The sequence below is a fragment of the Odocoileus virginianus genome, chromosome 30 (assembly GCF_023699985.2).
Source record: "Odocoileus virginianus isolate 20LAN1187 ecotype Illinois chromosome 30, Ovbor_1.2, whole genome shotgun sequence".
In the NCBI taxonomy this organism is placed as follows: Eukaryota; Metazoa; Chordata; class Mammalia; order Artiodactyla; family Cervidae; genus Odocoileus; species Odocoileus virginianus.
In genome coordinates this window covers 1,415,680-1,434,389 of record NC_069703.1, presented here as the reverse complement: position 1 = coordinate 1,434,389, position 18,710 = coordinate 1,415,680, and the positions used below count along the sequence as shown (strand labels likewise).

General features: G+C 35.4%; 1 protein-coding gene across 1 annotated transcript in view; it reads left to right on the top strand.

Annotated features, from left to right (window-relative positions):
* TMEFF2 (transmembrane protein with EGF like and two follistatin like domains 2) overlaps positions 1-18,710 on the top strand; it is a 271,758-nt gene that overhangs the window by 213,851 nt on the left and 39,197 nt on the right. The window contains exons 6-7 of the mRNA XM_070458470.1: positions 601-749; positions 1,666-1,725. Of these exons, the coding sequence (XP_070314571.1) occupies positions 601-749; positions 1,666-1,725 (209 nt within the window). The remainder of the gene's footprint in view (positions 1-600; positions 750-1,665; positions 1,726-18,710) is intronic.

Below are 18,710 nucleotides of genomic sequence, written 5' to 3'. Positions count from 1 at the left end.
ATCTGTACCTTTTATTTGATTCTCAAAGGGTTTGGTGATCTCAAAATACTAAGGACCACTGGCCATTGCTATTTAGCACATCTTATGTGTATCTTCATATATGCTGAAGAAATTTAACTCCTCATTTCATTCCAAATAATCTCCATGTGTACATTCTCTGAAATGTCCTCTGAGTCATTTTCCTCAAGCTTTCACCATTCAAATATCCTGAGAAAAGAAGTAACACAGTAGATTTCATTTAAGGAAATTGTAAAGCAAAATTTCATGGCTACTTCAGCCTATTCAAATTCTGCAGGCATCAGCAGGGAAGTTTATGTACGTGTTTTAAAAGTTCCAGTGGCAGAGATTAACTGATGATTATTTTCTGAGTTTCCCCTTTTTTATTTTTTATCCATTGCTCAGTCTTTTGAATTATTTTCGATTAGGTCTATGTTTCTTTTCATCTCAGGTAGAAGAGTGAAGGAATTTCCCCTGGAAGGATATAATTCAATTTTGCCAACTTGCATTTTGCCAACCTAGCAGTTCTTCCTCTTTGTGTTTGATTTGTAATGTGGTAACAACACCATTGATGTTGCACATTTTATTTCTCTCTCCCTTTAGGTGTGTGTGCAACATTGACTGTTCTCAAACCAACTTCAATCCCCTCTGTGCTTCTGATGGGAAATCTTATGATAATGCATGTCAAATCAAAGAAGCATCATGTCAGAAACAGGAGAAAATTGAAGTCATGTCATTGGGTCGATGTCAAGGTAATACTCACACCAAAATTCATTTTAAAGAATATCTTTAGTTTTTGCATGGGCTTCCCTTGTGGCTCAGCTGATAAAGAATCTGCCTGCAATGCAGGAGACATGGGATCCCTGGGTTGGGACGATCCCCTGGAGAAGGGAAGGGCTACCCACTCCAGTATTCTGGCCTAGAGAGTTCCCTGGACTGTATAGTCCATGGGGTCGCAAAGAGTCAGACATACTGAGCGACTTTCACTTCACTTCACTCAGTCTTTACATAGCAATGAAAAGGGGAGATAATCCCTTTTTAGGCAGGGACTTCATTTTTGAAAGACAAGTTTGGTTTACAATGGACAGTAAATTTTACTGTACCAATTGTGGTGATCATAGAGCCTATTGGCAACGGTCCATACTTTTTTTCTGTATAATGGCACTGCATATTCACAATGCCATCAACACTGAGTCCAATATTCAAGAGATTGTAGATACACTCCTTGAACAGGGTGAAAAGAAAGTTAAAATCATTTTTAGCAAAGATATAAAGATTTATTGTATAACATTGAAATCAAAACAAATCACACCATTTTTATATATTGAGTCAATAGAAATATGTCAAGTTCATTTTTATAAGTGGGATGTCCCAGAATGTCCTATTTTGTTTCTTGTTCAGAAACAAATATTTTCTTGGGTTTTGATTTGTTATTTTTTTACACAACTTATCTCAGTTATAGTTTGAAACTTCTCCTTGCCCTAAGCATTAGAAAGCCTATATCTTTCTATTTGTCACTCTTAAACAGAAATTGATATTATAAATCTGTTTTGTGTAAAGATTGCTTAGAAATATATTTGAAAATTCCTTAATTGTAATGAAAATACTGTTAGAAAGATATCTGGGTAACAAGTTAATCAATCTTTATTGTTAATTTTTTTAACACAGATAACACAACTACAACTATTAAATCTGAAGATGGGCATTATGCAAGAACAGATTATGCAGGTACATAATATTTTCTACTACAAAATATGAACACTACTATTAAAGAATTCTGAGGAATCATTGTTTACCATTGGTCCTAAGTTGATCTTGTAAGACTCCTGACATGGGCTAGTCTTCTCTTGCTTTACTTCAAATTTTCAGTAGATAAGATTGAATTTTTGTAGAAGCAAATAAGATACTTTTTTTTTGCAGTTAAAGCAATTGTCAAAAATGTCAGTAAGATATAATTAACTTGTTTTGACAGCACAAATAGTACAAATGACAAAACATTTATCAAATTAATGGGCATCAGTGGAAATTAATGCAATTTTTGGCAGTATATTGTAATTAATGCAAATGTTCTAGTTTGAATTTTTATAAAAGTCAACAATAAAGAAGTCTTCTAGTCTCTAAAAAAGTTGGAAAGAAAGGACATCTATAAATAGTAGTACAGGCTGTCTTTACTCTGATGCAAAGTTTAAAAGGTATGGTTAATTTATTTTAAAAATAATAAAATAATTTACTTAGAAACTAAAATGCAAAATTATGCATTTATAATTTTATAGAGTAAAATTATACTCTGACACATGCAAAATTATAAAACATTTTATGCAGAAATGTAAATCTTATTTAGCAATTATAGAATATTATCCTGAGGAATATTTTTGCCTAATATAGTTTGCTTGAGAAATAATTTATGGGTATTCAAATATGATTTTTAACAGATTCTTAAATTTCATAGAAATTTAGGATAAAAATATAATAAAATCATTGAGGTTGATAATGATATGTAGTTTTTTTAAAACAGTTTTTCATTTAGTTTTTAAATATCTATAACTAGATTTATGGCTAATATCCAATGGAAAAATGCTTATCTTTTGAAATATGGACTATTTTCACTCTTTTTGAAACTGCATTTCCTTTAGCACTATTTCTGCCAGTATATTTATACACATAATAAATCTTGATGAAATTTTTTAAAATTGGATATTTTACTTATAGATACTTCAAACGTCTCAGAATTTGGAAATAATTCTTTTTAAAATTTTCCCATTTTTACCTTAATTTTCAACACATAAATAAATTTTCTTTGTATGCCAGTAGTCTGGAATTATCATGAACAATGATCCATGGAAAAAGACATTAGTTCTGCATAGATATTGTATAGCTGTTTCCAAAATGTCCAGGAGACCTACTGATACACGTTCCTCGAAAAGAACAGTCCATGGTCAGTAGTTTGAGAAGATTCCAGATAAACAAACGATTTTTTTTTCCTTTTAACCTGGAACTCCTCATAGCTTTTACGTGCAGTATAAAACTTTTCAGAAATATGCATCTTTTATTTATTTAATGCTTTTTATGTCTTGTGCAGAATTTCTCATATATACAAAATACACACAAATATAGGCCATATAGTAAAATGAACCCAAAGGTGCTCATCACTCAAACCTAGTAACATCAATCCATGGCTGACTTAACCCCATCCCCACACCCATCTTTCTCCACTTTCAAAATATGTGGAAATCATTCCAGAAATTACATCATTTTATTCATAAATACTTTAGCTTACATCTCTAAAAGATCAACTCTTTTTAAATAAAATCATGTCATTATCACACACAACACAGTTGTGAATAATGCCTCATAACACATAGCTTTTATCAAATTTATTGATGAATAACACATTTTTTGTGGCATAGTTTTCATTGCTAGTGTCACCAAGAATGTACTTTGGAATATGCTGATCTATAGGAAAATACTGAAAGTAATGAAAGATAATAATGGAACATTGAAGTCTGGAGCTAATAGCATGTTTTACATATTAAATGATGTCAAATTTAAATTCTATATTTTATTATAAAAAATAACTGTATATTGGCATTTTAAATCACCACCTGACATATTTAATTTTACTGTAGCCTAAAATATTTGGATATTTTATAAGAATCTCACTTTTATACAAGGAGTAAGTTACTAAATGCACTTAAAATATTTTTATACCTGTTTTGTAAAGTAATTCATTTAGAAAAAAATCTTCAAATATGTTATGTTTTGTGAATATCTTCTCCATTGAACTCATAGGAAAAACAAACCTCTTCCTGAGAATTTTGTCCCTGAAACAAAGAACAGTTCAAGTTAATTAGCATCAATGGGCAAATATATTTGCATGTATAAATTTGTATCAGTAAATGGAATGGAGTATGCAATTCTCTCAACATTATGCATACTGCATATTAATGGTTTATCCATTTTCAAACAATTTGGGAAGCTGAATTTTTATTCCAAAAAATATTTTATATTTGAGTTTGGTTTCAAACAGATCATCTCTGGTCTTCAGTGTCAATGTTTTTAGTTGACATTGTTTCCTTCCTATCTATGTCTTTATTGAACATAAGAATGTATTTTTAAGTACATGCAAATGAAAACTACCTAGACACTCAATGTTGTCAAAGATGTTCTAATTTGACATCAGATTTATCTAGTAAATCCTAAAGAAAAACCTTTGAGATAAAAAGTAAAGTTTAAAAATAACATGTGTTGAAATCCAGATTTAAGATAGAAACAAAGATAATGTCAATGGAAGCTTGCAATTTCTAATTAAACATTGATTGCAAACTTTAAAATTCCCCTGGATTTAATTTAGATGTTTATCTTCATCAATGATCTTATTAAAATGTAATATATACACTGGCAACCCACTCCAGTATTCTTGACTGGAGAATCCCATGGACGGAGGAGCCTGGTGGGCTGCAGTCCATAGGGTCGCAAAGAGTCAGACACGACTAAGCAACTTCACTTTCACTTTCACTTTCATACACTTTTGAGACATTATTTAAATAATAGTCATGCTGTGTGTGCTTAGTCGTTCAATCGTGTCCGACTCTTTGAGACCCCATGAACTGTAGCTTGCCGGGCTCCTGTGTCCAAAAAATAGTCCTGTCCCTCAGCCTTTCTAGGACTTCCTTTGTGGCTCAGATGGTGAAGAATCTGCCTGCAATGTGGGAGACCTGGGTTCGGTCCCTGGGTTGGGAAGATCCCCTGGAGAAAGGAAAGGCTACCCACTCCAGTATTCTGACCTGGAGAATTCCAGTATTCCATGGAGAATACTGCTGGACTGTATTGTCCATGGGGTCGCAAAGAGTCGGACACAACTAAGCGACTTTCACTTTCACTTTTCAGCATTTCCAAGCTTCCCATAGTATTTGAATTTTCCTGAATTTTGGGACTCAAGCTTTAGAAAAAGTAAAAGGGCACCAAATCGAGACTCAGTAGTTATTGTCCTCTTAATTTGTTTCACAAGCTCAAAACTCCCCAAGGAGGGAAAACAGGAACTGGGTGACTCCTTTTCCTAGAAGTTTGCTAGTGCTCACAGCTAATTTAATGTCCGTCACTTTCCCTGTTAGACAAACATTCATGTGCTCTTGCACCACAGAGAGGTACAGATCTTTAATGCGTTCTGCTTTTTTTCCTTACCTGTCTTTAATATTATACTTTAAAACTTTTAGCTTCCCCCCACTTTCTTCACTTTGAGCCTACCTTGAAGCTGTTAATATAAGAACACATATATATGATTACAAAAATGGAAATACACTTTAAAGAAAGCCTAAATCTAAAAATAAATATGCTGTATCTCATTTTTTATATAACCTTAAAAAGAGAAACTCCAAGTAAGGACTAGTAGGGGCTCATTTATGAAAAAATAAATGCAAACCACGAGAACCATGCCCCCAGCAAGACTAGATCCTGACTGGGCTTATGCAGAGCTGTGAATCCCCAGGCTCTTCCAGACACAAACCTGAAATGGACACTAAAAACCAAAGAACTTGTCGGATCATCCCGGTCGGCAGCACTTGCTGATTGTGTCTGACTTGGGTCTCTATTTTGCCTTCTCTTCTTTAATGAGACTCAAGGCATTAGTGAGTCCTGAATCAAGAGCTTTGGGTCTCTTTGTTTCAAGGCAGACAGGATCCCTGTCTGATGAGCTAAACAAGCCACTTAATGCTATTCTCCCTTCATCAGTCTAACATGGGCTTAGATTTAGGTCTTCTTGTTCACTAGCAGAAAGGTTCAGAGAACTCAATTTTATAAAACCACAAAGCTGGGGCTTTCAGGGATTTCCATTGTTTCAAAATGCTAATATTAAACTTTCCTTCTGGAAGTTTTTAAATAGCAAATGTTTTACATCTCTTGAAATCTGCAACATTGTCTTCATAGATGTGTGTATGTGTGTGTTGCCCTCATGTCTTGTAATGAAAAAAGAAATGAAGTGCAACTATTTTGTTTTTCTTCATCTGATATGCGTATTTTCTAATTGGGTTGCTTTTCTGTCTGAAGGTCTGGTCATGCTTCATAAAAATGACTATATATTTTTTCTGGTAAAAATATGCTTAATTTTATAAGTTATTAGATGTAAAAAAAAACAAGCAAAACAATCATGAAGTTAAACTAGTCTGTCTTTTATCATCTGGAAAATAAAATATATTTTTTAATGCCATTCTGTACTGATTTCCAAAAGTATTTGCAGCAACTTACAATTAAAATATAGTCAATGAACTTTTTTAAAGAGAAATTGAAAACATAAAAGCAGAACTGTTGAGGAAAATAAATATATCAGCAACATAGACTATTACAGTTACTGCATTTAGCCCTAAGCATTCTTGCAATCAATATGAAAAGAGAAATCATGATTGAATCAATTCATTCAACAAATATTTGGTCTGTTATATGCATTCTGATGTCCTGAGCTTTACAAAGGTGAGCATATCAATGGAAATCTCTGCTAAAATGAAGCTTAGCTCTTTCACTGTCTGATCAAAATAATCAGTTCAGAGGCCACAGTTTCTTTGGAACTAAATTCTAAGGAAATATTTAGTGTAGATCTTATAAGGCATCACTGGAAAATATAGAATGGATAAGATCTTCAACAGCGATTTTTATAAAATATGCCAAGAGTATCTCTATATGGCTGGGGACTTTTAAATCAATTTTTGATATCATTCTAGACCATAGCATTAAAATATGTATAACTCAATGATAGGGTTCCTGTGGCAAACTAAAGTAATTAGTGTTACATTCATGTATGTTTTCAAATTGAAAAATAAGTAACCCAGAATACTGAGGAAAATAGCTCCAAGAGAATGCACACTCTGTCTTTCTCATGTAGCTACAGTTTCAACAGGATAACAGAACAGTCAGAAAGCTTGAGTAAAGATAAAGGATATGTTAGATTACAGTCTGTATATGGGGGAGAGAAATCCCCCTGTTTTTATTAGTTGTTAATGAGGAAAATAAGTCCTGAGTCATTCCCACTCTAGGGAGGGAGCCAGGCTCTTCTTAGCTCTGAGTCTAGTTATGGAGTCCGTGTGTCTACTTGATCTACGTTACACTGGGTTGTTCACTATTTCTTATAAAATTTAGGCAGGATTAATTTTTAGGAAATGTTCTCTTTTCCTTATCTTTAAGCAATAACTTAGTTATTAAGCTCAGGTCTGAAATATGGAAGAAAATAACCAGAACTACACATTTAAACCAAATTCTATCCATCCTATTATTATTCCATCAACCCATTTTTCTACATTAAGAGGAAACTGACATCTTGAAAGGGTATCTAGATAGCCTAAGTGAATTGTCATAATAACTTGTTCTCTGTAGAAGCCATTGCAATTTACAAAGGCTTTTCACATATATTGTCTCCTTCAGTCTTGACAACCGAAATGTGAGGGAGATATTATATTCATTTGACAGGTGAGAAATGGAGGTTCAGGAAGATTAAGTAAAAAGACTATGTGATAGAGCTAAGGCTCAAAGCATCTTTGCTAATTTCAGATTCCAGCAAAATGTGAATGGTGAGAGATCAGGGGAGAAGCGTCACTACCTAACATTCTTAGAGGCTTTGGGACTGACACTGCACCTTATAGGTTAACCCCTTTTGAATCCAGATTCAAAACTGTTTCACCATGATATCCCCATTGCTGTGAGATGCTCCAGAGTTACTCTTCTCTTTGAACTTATGTCTTTATATTATAAGCACTATATTGTTTGGCTTTAAAATTCTCCTGTTCTGTTTCCTATTTATCCACATACACAGGAGAAGCCAAAGGAAACAGGATTTGTTACCAAGTAATCCTGCATTAATAGAAAATGTGTATGTGACACTTTGTAGTTTTACAAAGATCCATCCACATTACCTTATTTGCTTTAACATCAATTCAATAAAATAGTGTTAGAAATAGTTAGGGGAAATACAATCATGGCTCAAAGATGCTAAATGGTTGACCTGGAGCTGGATGCAGTATTTTGACATATTGACCATCCATCCATGCAAAAAAGGCACTTGCTTGATTTATTTACTATTTGCCTTGATTGCCCTTCCATATATATATATATGAATGCCAAGTGATTACATATCATATTTTTAATACAAACTAATTCAGTCATGTGGCAAAAATCTGCATTTAAAAATGGAAGCTTTTTCTATTTGCTTGTGATCACAAGGAACACTTCACTGGAAAGCATGTTATGTCTAGGCCAATAATTTGATCTGTAGGAAATAAATAAATAAATAGCAGCAAATACAGACAGCAGCTTGTAGCACAAATATTGGTATCAACAGTGAAATAAATAAAAATGTTTGCCTGGGCTATTACAGTGCCACCAGACTAGCCTAGAATATTTAAGTTCAGGAAATGAATTAAGATGTCAAGATTTTTTCAAGATTTCTGAGGGAAAGTGTCTCAATTTGAGTATTTTCCCCTCTGGGATTTACTTTAGAGTACTGCAAAATTCATAAAGCTTTCTATGAACTCTAACTCACAATTTTTCCTGCTCTCTTGAACTTCTGTGCTTTCATTGTTTTCCCCATAAAATCATGTAGCCAGTCATCTGTAATATAATGTTATGTTCATGGTTATATATAAACACAGAAATAATATTTGCAATACAGATGAAGGTTTTCTACTGAAGAGTTGCCTTGGGCCTTGCTAGACATGCTGGAAAACTTTGTGTTTATACCCCAGTTCATAAAAGCACCCTGCCTCATTTATGTGCACTTTTTTTTTTCCTATTTGAAACACTCTTTTTCCAAAACAAATTGTTCACCATGAGGTGTTACTTATCAACTTTTCCGTCCCTGTGAAGGTGTGGCAGCCAGTTTAGTGGTTAAAGCAATTACAGATCAGACAGGGCTGAGTTGAAACACTGGACATGTTATTGTTGCTTATTTAAACTTGAATCAGTTAGTTAACCATTCTGAGCCTCAGTTTCTTTATCTACTCTCCTCATTCATCCCATCCCTCCCTTCCCCATCTCCTGTGTCCATATGTCCATTCTCTATGTCTGCATCTCTATTCTTTTCTGGAAGTAGGTTCATCTGTACCATTTTTCTAGATTCCATATATACGTGTTAATACACGATATTTGTTTTCCTCTTTCTTACTTATTTCACTTTATATGACAGACTCTATGTCCATCCACATCACTACAAGTGACCCAGTTTCATTCCTTTTTATGGCAGAGCAATGTTGTATTTTATATGTGTACCACATCTTTATCCATTCATCTGCCTATGGACACTATCATATGTAAAATAATTGGCTAGTGGAAAGCTGCCAGATAGCATAAGAAGTTCAGCTGAGTGCTCTGTGATGACCGAGAGGGGTGGGGTTGAGGGAAGCGGGAGGCTCAAGAGGGTAGGGATACATATATACATATAGCTGACTCACTTTGTTGTACATCAGAAACTATCACACCATTGTAAAGCAATTATACAAAAAAAAAAAAAAAAAGATGTTACATAAGGCATTAGCAAGCAGCAAGTAAGCTAGCTATTGCTGTTAGTTTCCTTTTGGTCTGACAACTTAAAAGAATTTATTTTATGGGAAATGTAACACATTGTATGGAATATGGTCTCTTCACATATGGGTTCAGAGTTTTTATATATATACTGTCATTTATAAGATCATAAAAGTACAAAAGTTTTATTTTTTCCTACCCAAGTCATATAACAGCTTATTGCAAGATCCTTTGGCTGATTTTTTAATTCACCTATAAAGAAACACTTATTAAGCACCTGCCATCTCTAAGTCTTTGACATGTTAGTATGTCAAATTTATCACATGGTCATTTTTTTCAGTTTTCCTCTAGTCAACACAATGTTATGTATGGTTTATTTTGACCATTTAAAAAACGTGGTCACCAGATTATTACACTATGTGATCCAAATAGGAATTTAATAAGAGGACATAACATTTGACAGGACTACAAGATCTTGGTGTCACTTTTTTTTTTTTCTAGTTGAGCTTTAAAATTAGTCATTTATATCCCAGAGTATACAGGAATTTTTTCCACTTGTGCAGAGTATTTAGGGAAAGTGTCAAAGTCAGAATAAATAGTTTTAACAAAAACTAACCGTCGAGGAAAAACAAGTCTTCTTGGCCTAGGAAAGAGGAAAAGCTGTTTGAATTTAAACATCTAGGTATCACTGATGAAACTGAAATAATTCTCCATTATGGTTTACCTTTTTACCTCAAACATGACATTTCTGTTCCTAAGGAACAGTAGTTTAAGTATGGATAGAATATGTGAAGCTGAAAGAAGAGCAGGATATGTTCAAATTCTCTGTATGATTTCAAGACACATAATTCTCCATAAAACTAATATCTAGAATTCAAGCAGTTTCAAAAAACCCAAAGTATCTACAGCACTTTGATTTACTTCTTTTGTTAATGAGTCTGACATGCCCCAAATATATGAACCCACATTATCAAGCACATTAAAAATTCAATTCTCACATCTTGACAATTTGAGACTGTATACAAACATAACCAACTAAAAATATTTTAAAATATCTGAAAAACTAAAATCTCTCAGAGAAAGTGCATTTCTAAACACTGTTACTCATTTCATGGGTTGTAGCTTATTCCCTCTAGTTGATCATTTGTAAGACGCTCAGACTTTCAGTCTGAACTCAAATGGAACCAAGAGAAATCTAACTTATGAGCTAAACTCTAGGCATAAAAGTGCATGAAGATCTGTAATGAGGCTTGAGGAATGTAACCTGAAAATAGTAAGGGAGACCGAAGAGGAAAGCATGCCATCCCCACCTCTGAGTCCTGAAAGCTGAAGGGACTCGGTACTCTCGGGGAAAGCTAGTGCTTCAGGATGCAAGAAGAGAGATGAGAATTTGAGTGACAGATCTGACGATAGAGGGGATTTTGCCAATTATGGAGCACAGTTCCAGGTGAGCTTTGGGAAGTGGCTGGAATTGGGAGACAGAGAAAAGTTTAGTCAAGGGCAGAGAACCAGCAAGTGCAGCACGTCACATAGTGGAGATGATGAATTGGTAGAGAGAGGCAACTGGCATAGTGAAAGTGAAAGTGTTAATCTCTCAGTCCTGTCCCACTCTTTGCGACCCCATGCACTGTAGCCCACCAGGCTCCTCTGTCCATGGGATTCTCCAGGCAGGAATACTAGAGCAGGTAGCCATTTTCTTCTCCAGGGAATCTTCCTGACCCAGGGATGGAACCTGGGTCTCCTGCATTGCAGGCAGATTCTTTACCGTCTGAGCCATGGAGCAGGGGGAAGACTATTGGGATAGGACAGCGCAAGAATTGGATATTTACTAAATTCATGACAGGTCTCTTAGACTTGTGGACTCAGAGATCTACGTTTTCACCACTCTAAAAGTAAGTTGTTACCTCCCCGGTAAACCAAGATTCAATGTCAGTGTATAGATTTGCAATAAGATAGAATTGTCTAGAGCTCTTGGTTCCTCAGCCAATGCATTCTCTTCTTAGAGTTGAATTCTCCAAGAAGCCCAGTTATAATGATGTCATTTAGTGAATCTGAACAGAGCGTGTTTTCTTTAGATGTTTAAGGAATCAAACTAAGACAGCCTGATACAAAAGACTATACAATAGAGATATCCTTGTCCTCAAATTTATATTGATAATAAGTGCCTTCAGCCAGGATTTCCTCTTCCATGGTTAGCACTTAACAGTAACGCTATTGGCCTATGTAACTCTCCTTTGATGAGTTTCCATTTCTGGGTGTTCTTGTCCAATCTACCTATTTTTCTAGATACAGTAAAGTTTAGACATGCTCTCCTAAAAGCCAACTCATGACTTTAAGACTTTCTAGTGCTCTGGAAAAGCACAGGGCAATCCCTTCTTCCTACTTCTGAGTTCCTCTGGGATTTTCCCCCAAGAAATTACAATATTGGTATGAATATCAATATTAACCATATTGGGTTGATAGGTCCTTCTACATTTTGAAAGTTGCAAAAGTTTTTATGCAAAGTTATCTTTCAAAGCCCTTCCTTAACATATAATTCAAAGAGGTCTGACCAATAACTAAGAAAAATGAGTAAATCTTAGAAAGCAAGTTTAATATTTGGGTGTATCCTAAAATAATTCTTAGCATTTATGCCAATAAATTTCCTTTATGGTGACATTGTTAATGTTTCATTTCATTAATACAAACAGAACAAGTTTATTTATTATTCCAAACAGAATGAGATGGAGGATTCTGTGGGGAACTGTGAATGAATCATCAGTGTTTGGCAGTGTTATATAATATTCCTGTAACATATGAAAGTGTTACTTGGTCAGTCATGTCTGACTCTTTGCAACTCCATGGACTGACTGTAGGCCACTAGGCTCTTCTGTCCATGGAATTTTCCAGGCAGGAATACCGGAGTGGATTGCCATTTTCTATAACATATTTTATATAACATTTTCAAGGCCAAATTTAAAAAAAAATCAACTGCTTTTAGGTGGTGCTGGGGCAAAGAACCCCACCTGGCGATTGATACAGGAGAAAGGAGACACAGTTTCCATCCCTGGGGCAGGAAGATCCCTGGACAAGAGAATGGCAACCCACTGCAGTATTCTTGCCTGGAGAATCCCATGGACAGAAGAGCCAGGCTGGCTATAGTCCGTGGGACCACAAAGAGTCAGACATGACTAAAGCAACTTTAGCACGCATGCATTGCTTTTATCTTTCACATTTTCTAAGACTCAAAGCTGTGTGTGCCAGCCATACATCAGAAAATCTCTTCCCGAGAGCATTTCATTTAATAACAGAAATAAATGTCTGTTTAACGAAAAAATTTTTTGAGTAAAATTTTAAAAATCATTCAGAAAATGAAGCCTATAAACAAGCTCCATTTGTCCTCCAGAAATTAAGTATTCCAGAAAGATCATTTTATTAGTCTACAGAGTTTAAACCAACAGGCAATTAGTGTTTTGTCAGGCAGTACACATCCAAATTCACTTCTGCAGATTGACTGTTCATGTACTGTCACAATTATTCTACAAATCTTGCACCAGCGGGTTTTCTCCTATTTATTTTTCCATTATTTAAAGAGCCCCAGGGAAGTTGAAGGTTTCTAGTTGTTTGAAATGATCTCTGAGCAAATCTCACTCCTGTCTCCAAACCCCAGCCACTCACCCTTCCCCCCAGTTGGGACATATGCCTTTGTTTCTGATTTTTAATGAAATGTAAATAGAACTATGAGCAGGAGCCAACAGGCAGGCAAGGGAAACTTATCTGTAAAGTCATTTAAAGAAAGTGTCCACACTGTCTTCTACATGCAAAATAATTAATAGTAGGCAGAGCATCCATCAACAATGATAGACAACCATTACCTCTCACTTATCTAAGCATATTGTTGAGAGTCTATTCTAACATTCAAGCTGACTGTGTTCTGCAATTTAATATGCTTCTTAGCTGTTCCCATTAGCCATGAATTGTTATATGCTTAGGAAATACAGCTAATTGTAATGTTATCCTAAGAAAACCACTGTCATCTTCATTATAATCATGATTATTATCATCATCATATCAGGAAAATAATATACTGGAATAGGATCACTTAGCTCTTTCCAAAATCAAGTAGAAATTTTATGTGTATTGTCTACTGTTTTAAATTCTCTACAAGGATATTCTCCAATGATATAGGTAGCCATATTTATTGCTTAATTTATTTTAATTTCAGAGCAAATAACTTACAAAGAGCATTTTGTGTGAGAAAGAGCCTGGAATAGGAATGCAAAAATTTTGACTTAGTGTCATCTTTATTCTAACCTACCTTGTTGAAACTTAGATGGGTATTTAGCCTCTAAGAAGCTTAAGTTTTCTCATCAGTAAAATTTGAAAGTAAAATTATATTATAATGAAGTCTTTCTGGATTTAGGATTCTATAATCAAATACACAACTTTAGTTCAAAAAGCATGATCTTAAAAAAAAAAAAGCATGATCTTGAGGGAAAGTCATTGACCATTTCCTTGTGCCAGTGATTCTCAGCCGGGGCAACAGTTGACAATTTCTAGAGGCATTTTTAATTGTCTGGGGATGAGGAGGTACACACACATCTAGTAGGTGGAGGCCAGGGTTGCTGCTATACTAAACATCTTACAACGTAGAGGACAGGTCCGCACAACAAGGAATTATCTAGCCAAAAGTGCCAATAGTGTCAAGGTTTGCAAACCCTGCTTAATGGTGTTAGAAATTATAGGAAAGTAGGGCTTCCCAGGTGGCTCAGTGGGTAAAGAACCTGCCTGCCAATGCAGGAGACGTAAAAGACGAGGGTTCAATCCCTGGGTCAGGAAGATCCCCTGGAATACTGGCATGGAAACCCACTCCAATATTCTTGCCTAGAGAATTCCCATGGAGAGAGGAGCCTGGCGGGCTACAGTCCAGAGTGTCACAGAGTCAGACACAACTGGAGCAACTTAGTACGCACGCATATACATTACTTTTAGGTTCTAGACATTAAGTGACACCATGAAGTCTGCAACTGGGTCCTCTAATCATTTCTCAGTTTTCCCGTGCCACAGAGGAGACATAACCCTAAATCAAGGATTGCTGGCTTAGTCCAAGTTTCTTTTTATCTTACTGTTTGAAACATACAGTCTTTTTTTAAAAACGATGGTTGTCTCATAAATAGAAATATCCTTTAGAGCTTTACAAATAAGAAGGAATGTCTGTTTCTGAATATCTTTACAGTAAGAAGGAATGCATTTTCTGAATGATGAAAGTGCATCTAGCTAAAAAGGAAGTTATACTCTTAATTATCATAAGTTACTAAGGAAAGTCCCCTAGTCATAATTGGATCCTTATCTTATGCAGTATTCTTAGCTAGTAGTCTGATAACCCAGGTCCCTGCTCTGTTTCACTGCAAAGCTGTGTCATCCTTGTGTTCATATTAAGGTGAAGGTCAAGTCGCTCAGTCGTGTCCAACTCTTTGCGACCCCATGGACTGTAGTCTACCAGGCTCTTCCATCCATGGGATTTTCCAGGCAAGAATATTGGAGTGGGTTGCCATTTCCTTCTCCAGAGGATCTTCCTGACCCAGGGATAGAACCCAGGTCTCCCGCGTTGTAGGCAGATGTGTTCATATTAGTTACTCCTTAAAACATTTTGACTAAATCGCTGAGGCAAACATTGCCTTTGAAAGATCTTTAATGACATTCTCTGAGGAGGCAACAGCAACTATTTCAAAGCTTCTTTTATTGTCTGGCCCTTCCTCAGTAGAAATCTTTATAAACCTGATTCAGAGGAATATATTTAAAATCAGGCTGGCTAAATTCTATTTAAGTGTCCAACAGCAATTCTTAAGGCTGAAATTGTGTTGTTCATGGAACCACATGCTTGATAATGGCTGTAGATCTCAGGTGTTCATGAAAACCTTCATAGTTGAAAGTGGAGGTGAGCCTGGAGAAGCCTCTTAAAAAGCAACCTAGAACTCAGCTAGCCCTTTCTCAGGAAAGGACAGCTATGTGTGTTAGTTTAGCGGCTCCCAGGCACAGATCCTCCTTGGAATGGGGAATGAACTTGACTGCACGGGTTTGCTCTCATACCTAGTGAAATAAAGTTATTGGTTTTGCAACAAGGACAATGAGGATATTTGTTTTAAAAGACAACTTGGAATAATAGCAAAGACAACAGGAAATGATAAATGAGCAAGTCTTTGCTACAGTAATTACTTTAGTGTTGAAACAAATGAAGAACTTTCACAGCAGTGCTATTTTCTGTCTTAGATTATACTACTACCTATTCATATAGTACGTGTACCATTGGGCTTTATCCGAAATAAACAAACAAAAGAATCTAAGAAGGAAGAGTTGGTAAATAAATTGTCTGAGATATATATGTTAATGTTTTGAAAAACTTATGATGTTCTTTCTAAAAACTATCTCTGAAAGATGGGAATTTTTTTTTTCATCTGTACAAGTTTTATGCCAAAAGTTAGTCACTAAAAAAAAATGAACTAAATCTGTCTGGTATAGACAAATGAAATAACATACACGTATCTATAATCTATTTTTAAAATTTAGGTAATTAATATATTTAACCTGCCTGTGCTGAATCTTCTTTGCTGCATGGAATTTTCTTGCAGAGCACAGGCCCTAGGGCGCTTGGGCTTCAGTAGTTATGGTTCCAGGCTGTGGAGCACAAGCTTAGTAATATGGCGCATAAGCCTAGATGCTTCTCAGCATGTGCGATCTTCCTGGATCAGGGATCAGACCCATGTCTCCTGCACTGGCAAGTGGCTTCTTTACCACTGAGCCACCAGGAAAGCCCTATATCCATTTATTGAATATTATTCTGTATACAGTTTGTTAATTCCCCATTGAAATGTTTTTATTGTGGGAAACATACTGGATACGTTGACAAAAGACCTAAATTCTAAACCTACTTGCTCAACTTACAAATATTATATCATCTGGGAAAGTCTCCTAACCTCCCTGAGAATCATAAATGAAGATTATATCTTTTCTGTCTTTTCACATGTTTTGAAAATGAAAATCCTTTGTAAGATGAGATTCATTTGGAGTTATAAGGAATTATTATTGGCACAAATTTAGGATATGGATACTTCTTATTCTAACATGTTTCTCATGTTGTCATTGAAGTTTTAATTGTTCTCAAGACTGAAATAATTATTTACTTTGGATAGCATAATTGTATCTAATTTTTTTTTAATTAAAATTTTTTAGGTTCTAGATTTCTATTTTCCTCTTTCTATGTGTATTAGTTAGATCATTTTTTTTAAAATGGCAAGGCTGTGTTAGACAGTCTTCCCTTGAATGTGTACAAAGCTTAGAATTTGTGCTTCAGGTAATTCTGTTTCCTACTGACTGGCTTAAGCTCAAGCTCCATTTTCTAAAAGCACAAGGGCTATTTGGGGCAACCATTCATACTGTTACAATGATTTATTTTTTCTTTCAATGTGCTCCTAAGTAATAGAAGAGTTCACTGTACTCAACATGTGTAGAATGTTTGTGAGTAAAAATTGTATTAGTTTAAGGTAATATGATTTAGCTCTATTAAGAGAACTCTACCAGGCTTCTCTGGTAGCTCAGTTGGTAAAGAATCTGTCTGCAATGCAGGAGTCCACTTTCAATGCAGGAGACCGGGGTTCAATTCCTGGGTCCAGAAGATCCCCTGGAGAAGGAAATGGCAACCCACTCCAGTATTCTTGCCTGGAAAATCCCATGAACAGAGGAGCCTGGTGATCTACAGTCTATGGGGTCGCAAGAGTCAGACAAAACTTAGCAACTAAACCAGCAAACCACCACCAAGAGAACTCTCTTACAGAATTTGAAAGTAGCAAGGTACCAATTAAAATTATGAGTTAAATTTGTTAAAGGCCTATTCTAGGTAAGACACACTCCATCATTTCTACATTTTGGATATGAGTTTTACCCACTGATAATTTAATCAATAAATACAAATGTAAACATTTCTAGTACCAGCACAGATTTTAAGTTATAACTCTTGTCCTCTCTCCAAGTAAATGGAAAATAAAGAAATAACCAAATCACTTGTGTACATGAAGATGAAATTCTTACCACTTTCCCTCCTACAAGTGAGCCTCCATCCTATATTTATATCTCTTTGGAGAACTAGACTGCTTGTTTTTTTGATCACCTTAATCACCAAAGATTTTTATAGGAACTTGAATTCCATGGTTGCCCTTTATTCCTTGAAAAATGAAAGGAAAAAAAAAAAACTTTTGGAGTTTACACCCATAGCTTATATTTGCCTTTATCTACTACAATATTTTTAGTAGACGGGATGCTCAGAGTTTAGCAGAATATATCTACAAACTATTTTTAGACTCTGTATTTAATCTTGAGCCTTGAGTTCATTCACTGCTCTATGTGACATTTTAAAAACCTGAGCAAACAGTATTATTCTTGGAAAAGAAAAGCCCTTTCTCACTAGATTTAGCATTTAGAAACAATATTGAGTTGATTTGAATCAGAAAATTGTCTCAAAAACCTGAAATGAATATAAACATTAGGAAGATGATCTCACCTCCTATTTCCTGCCCTTGGTCTTGTACTGTTTCTTTTGGAAGTGGTTCTTAAATGTTCACTCAAGCCTTGTATGTGATCAGATCCACTCCAAAGCAACAGTTTGCTTTGGTTTTGTCAGAGCCCGGGCTTTCTGCACTCTGTGCTTTCAGATCTGTGCAAGACTCCTCTGCCCTTGGGGTAGAACCCTGTTCATAAGAAGTGTGTTATAATCATCCTGCCAAGCACTGTCATCTCATATGTCACGATCACATGTTTATTTTCCTACTATTTCTTCAGCACCACCACCCCCCACCCCCCTGCAAAAGAAAATGGTGCTTTTAGGTGAATAAAGCTTTCCTGCCTTACCCTGAAGGTAGAATTCTTACATTCCTTGGGGTTACAAAGGATCATATCCTTTTCTGCCCTGAGGAGAAAAAAAAAAGCCTAAGATGCATCATTAATCATGCAAACTGTCTACTGCAACAGTGCCAAGAAAATGATCATTCCTATATCAACCATCAATATTCCTGACACCTGTCTAAAAGCTCAGGTCATGCATATCCATCTGCCTTTAGAGAAGTGTCAATGTGCAAACATTCCTTCACTATTTTTAGGGTCATGTTAAAACTATTCATCACTTGCCTGTCAGTTCATCCAATTTGTCATATTATTCTGATGTACCAGTGTCTATTATTGGTCAT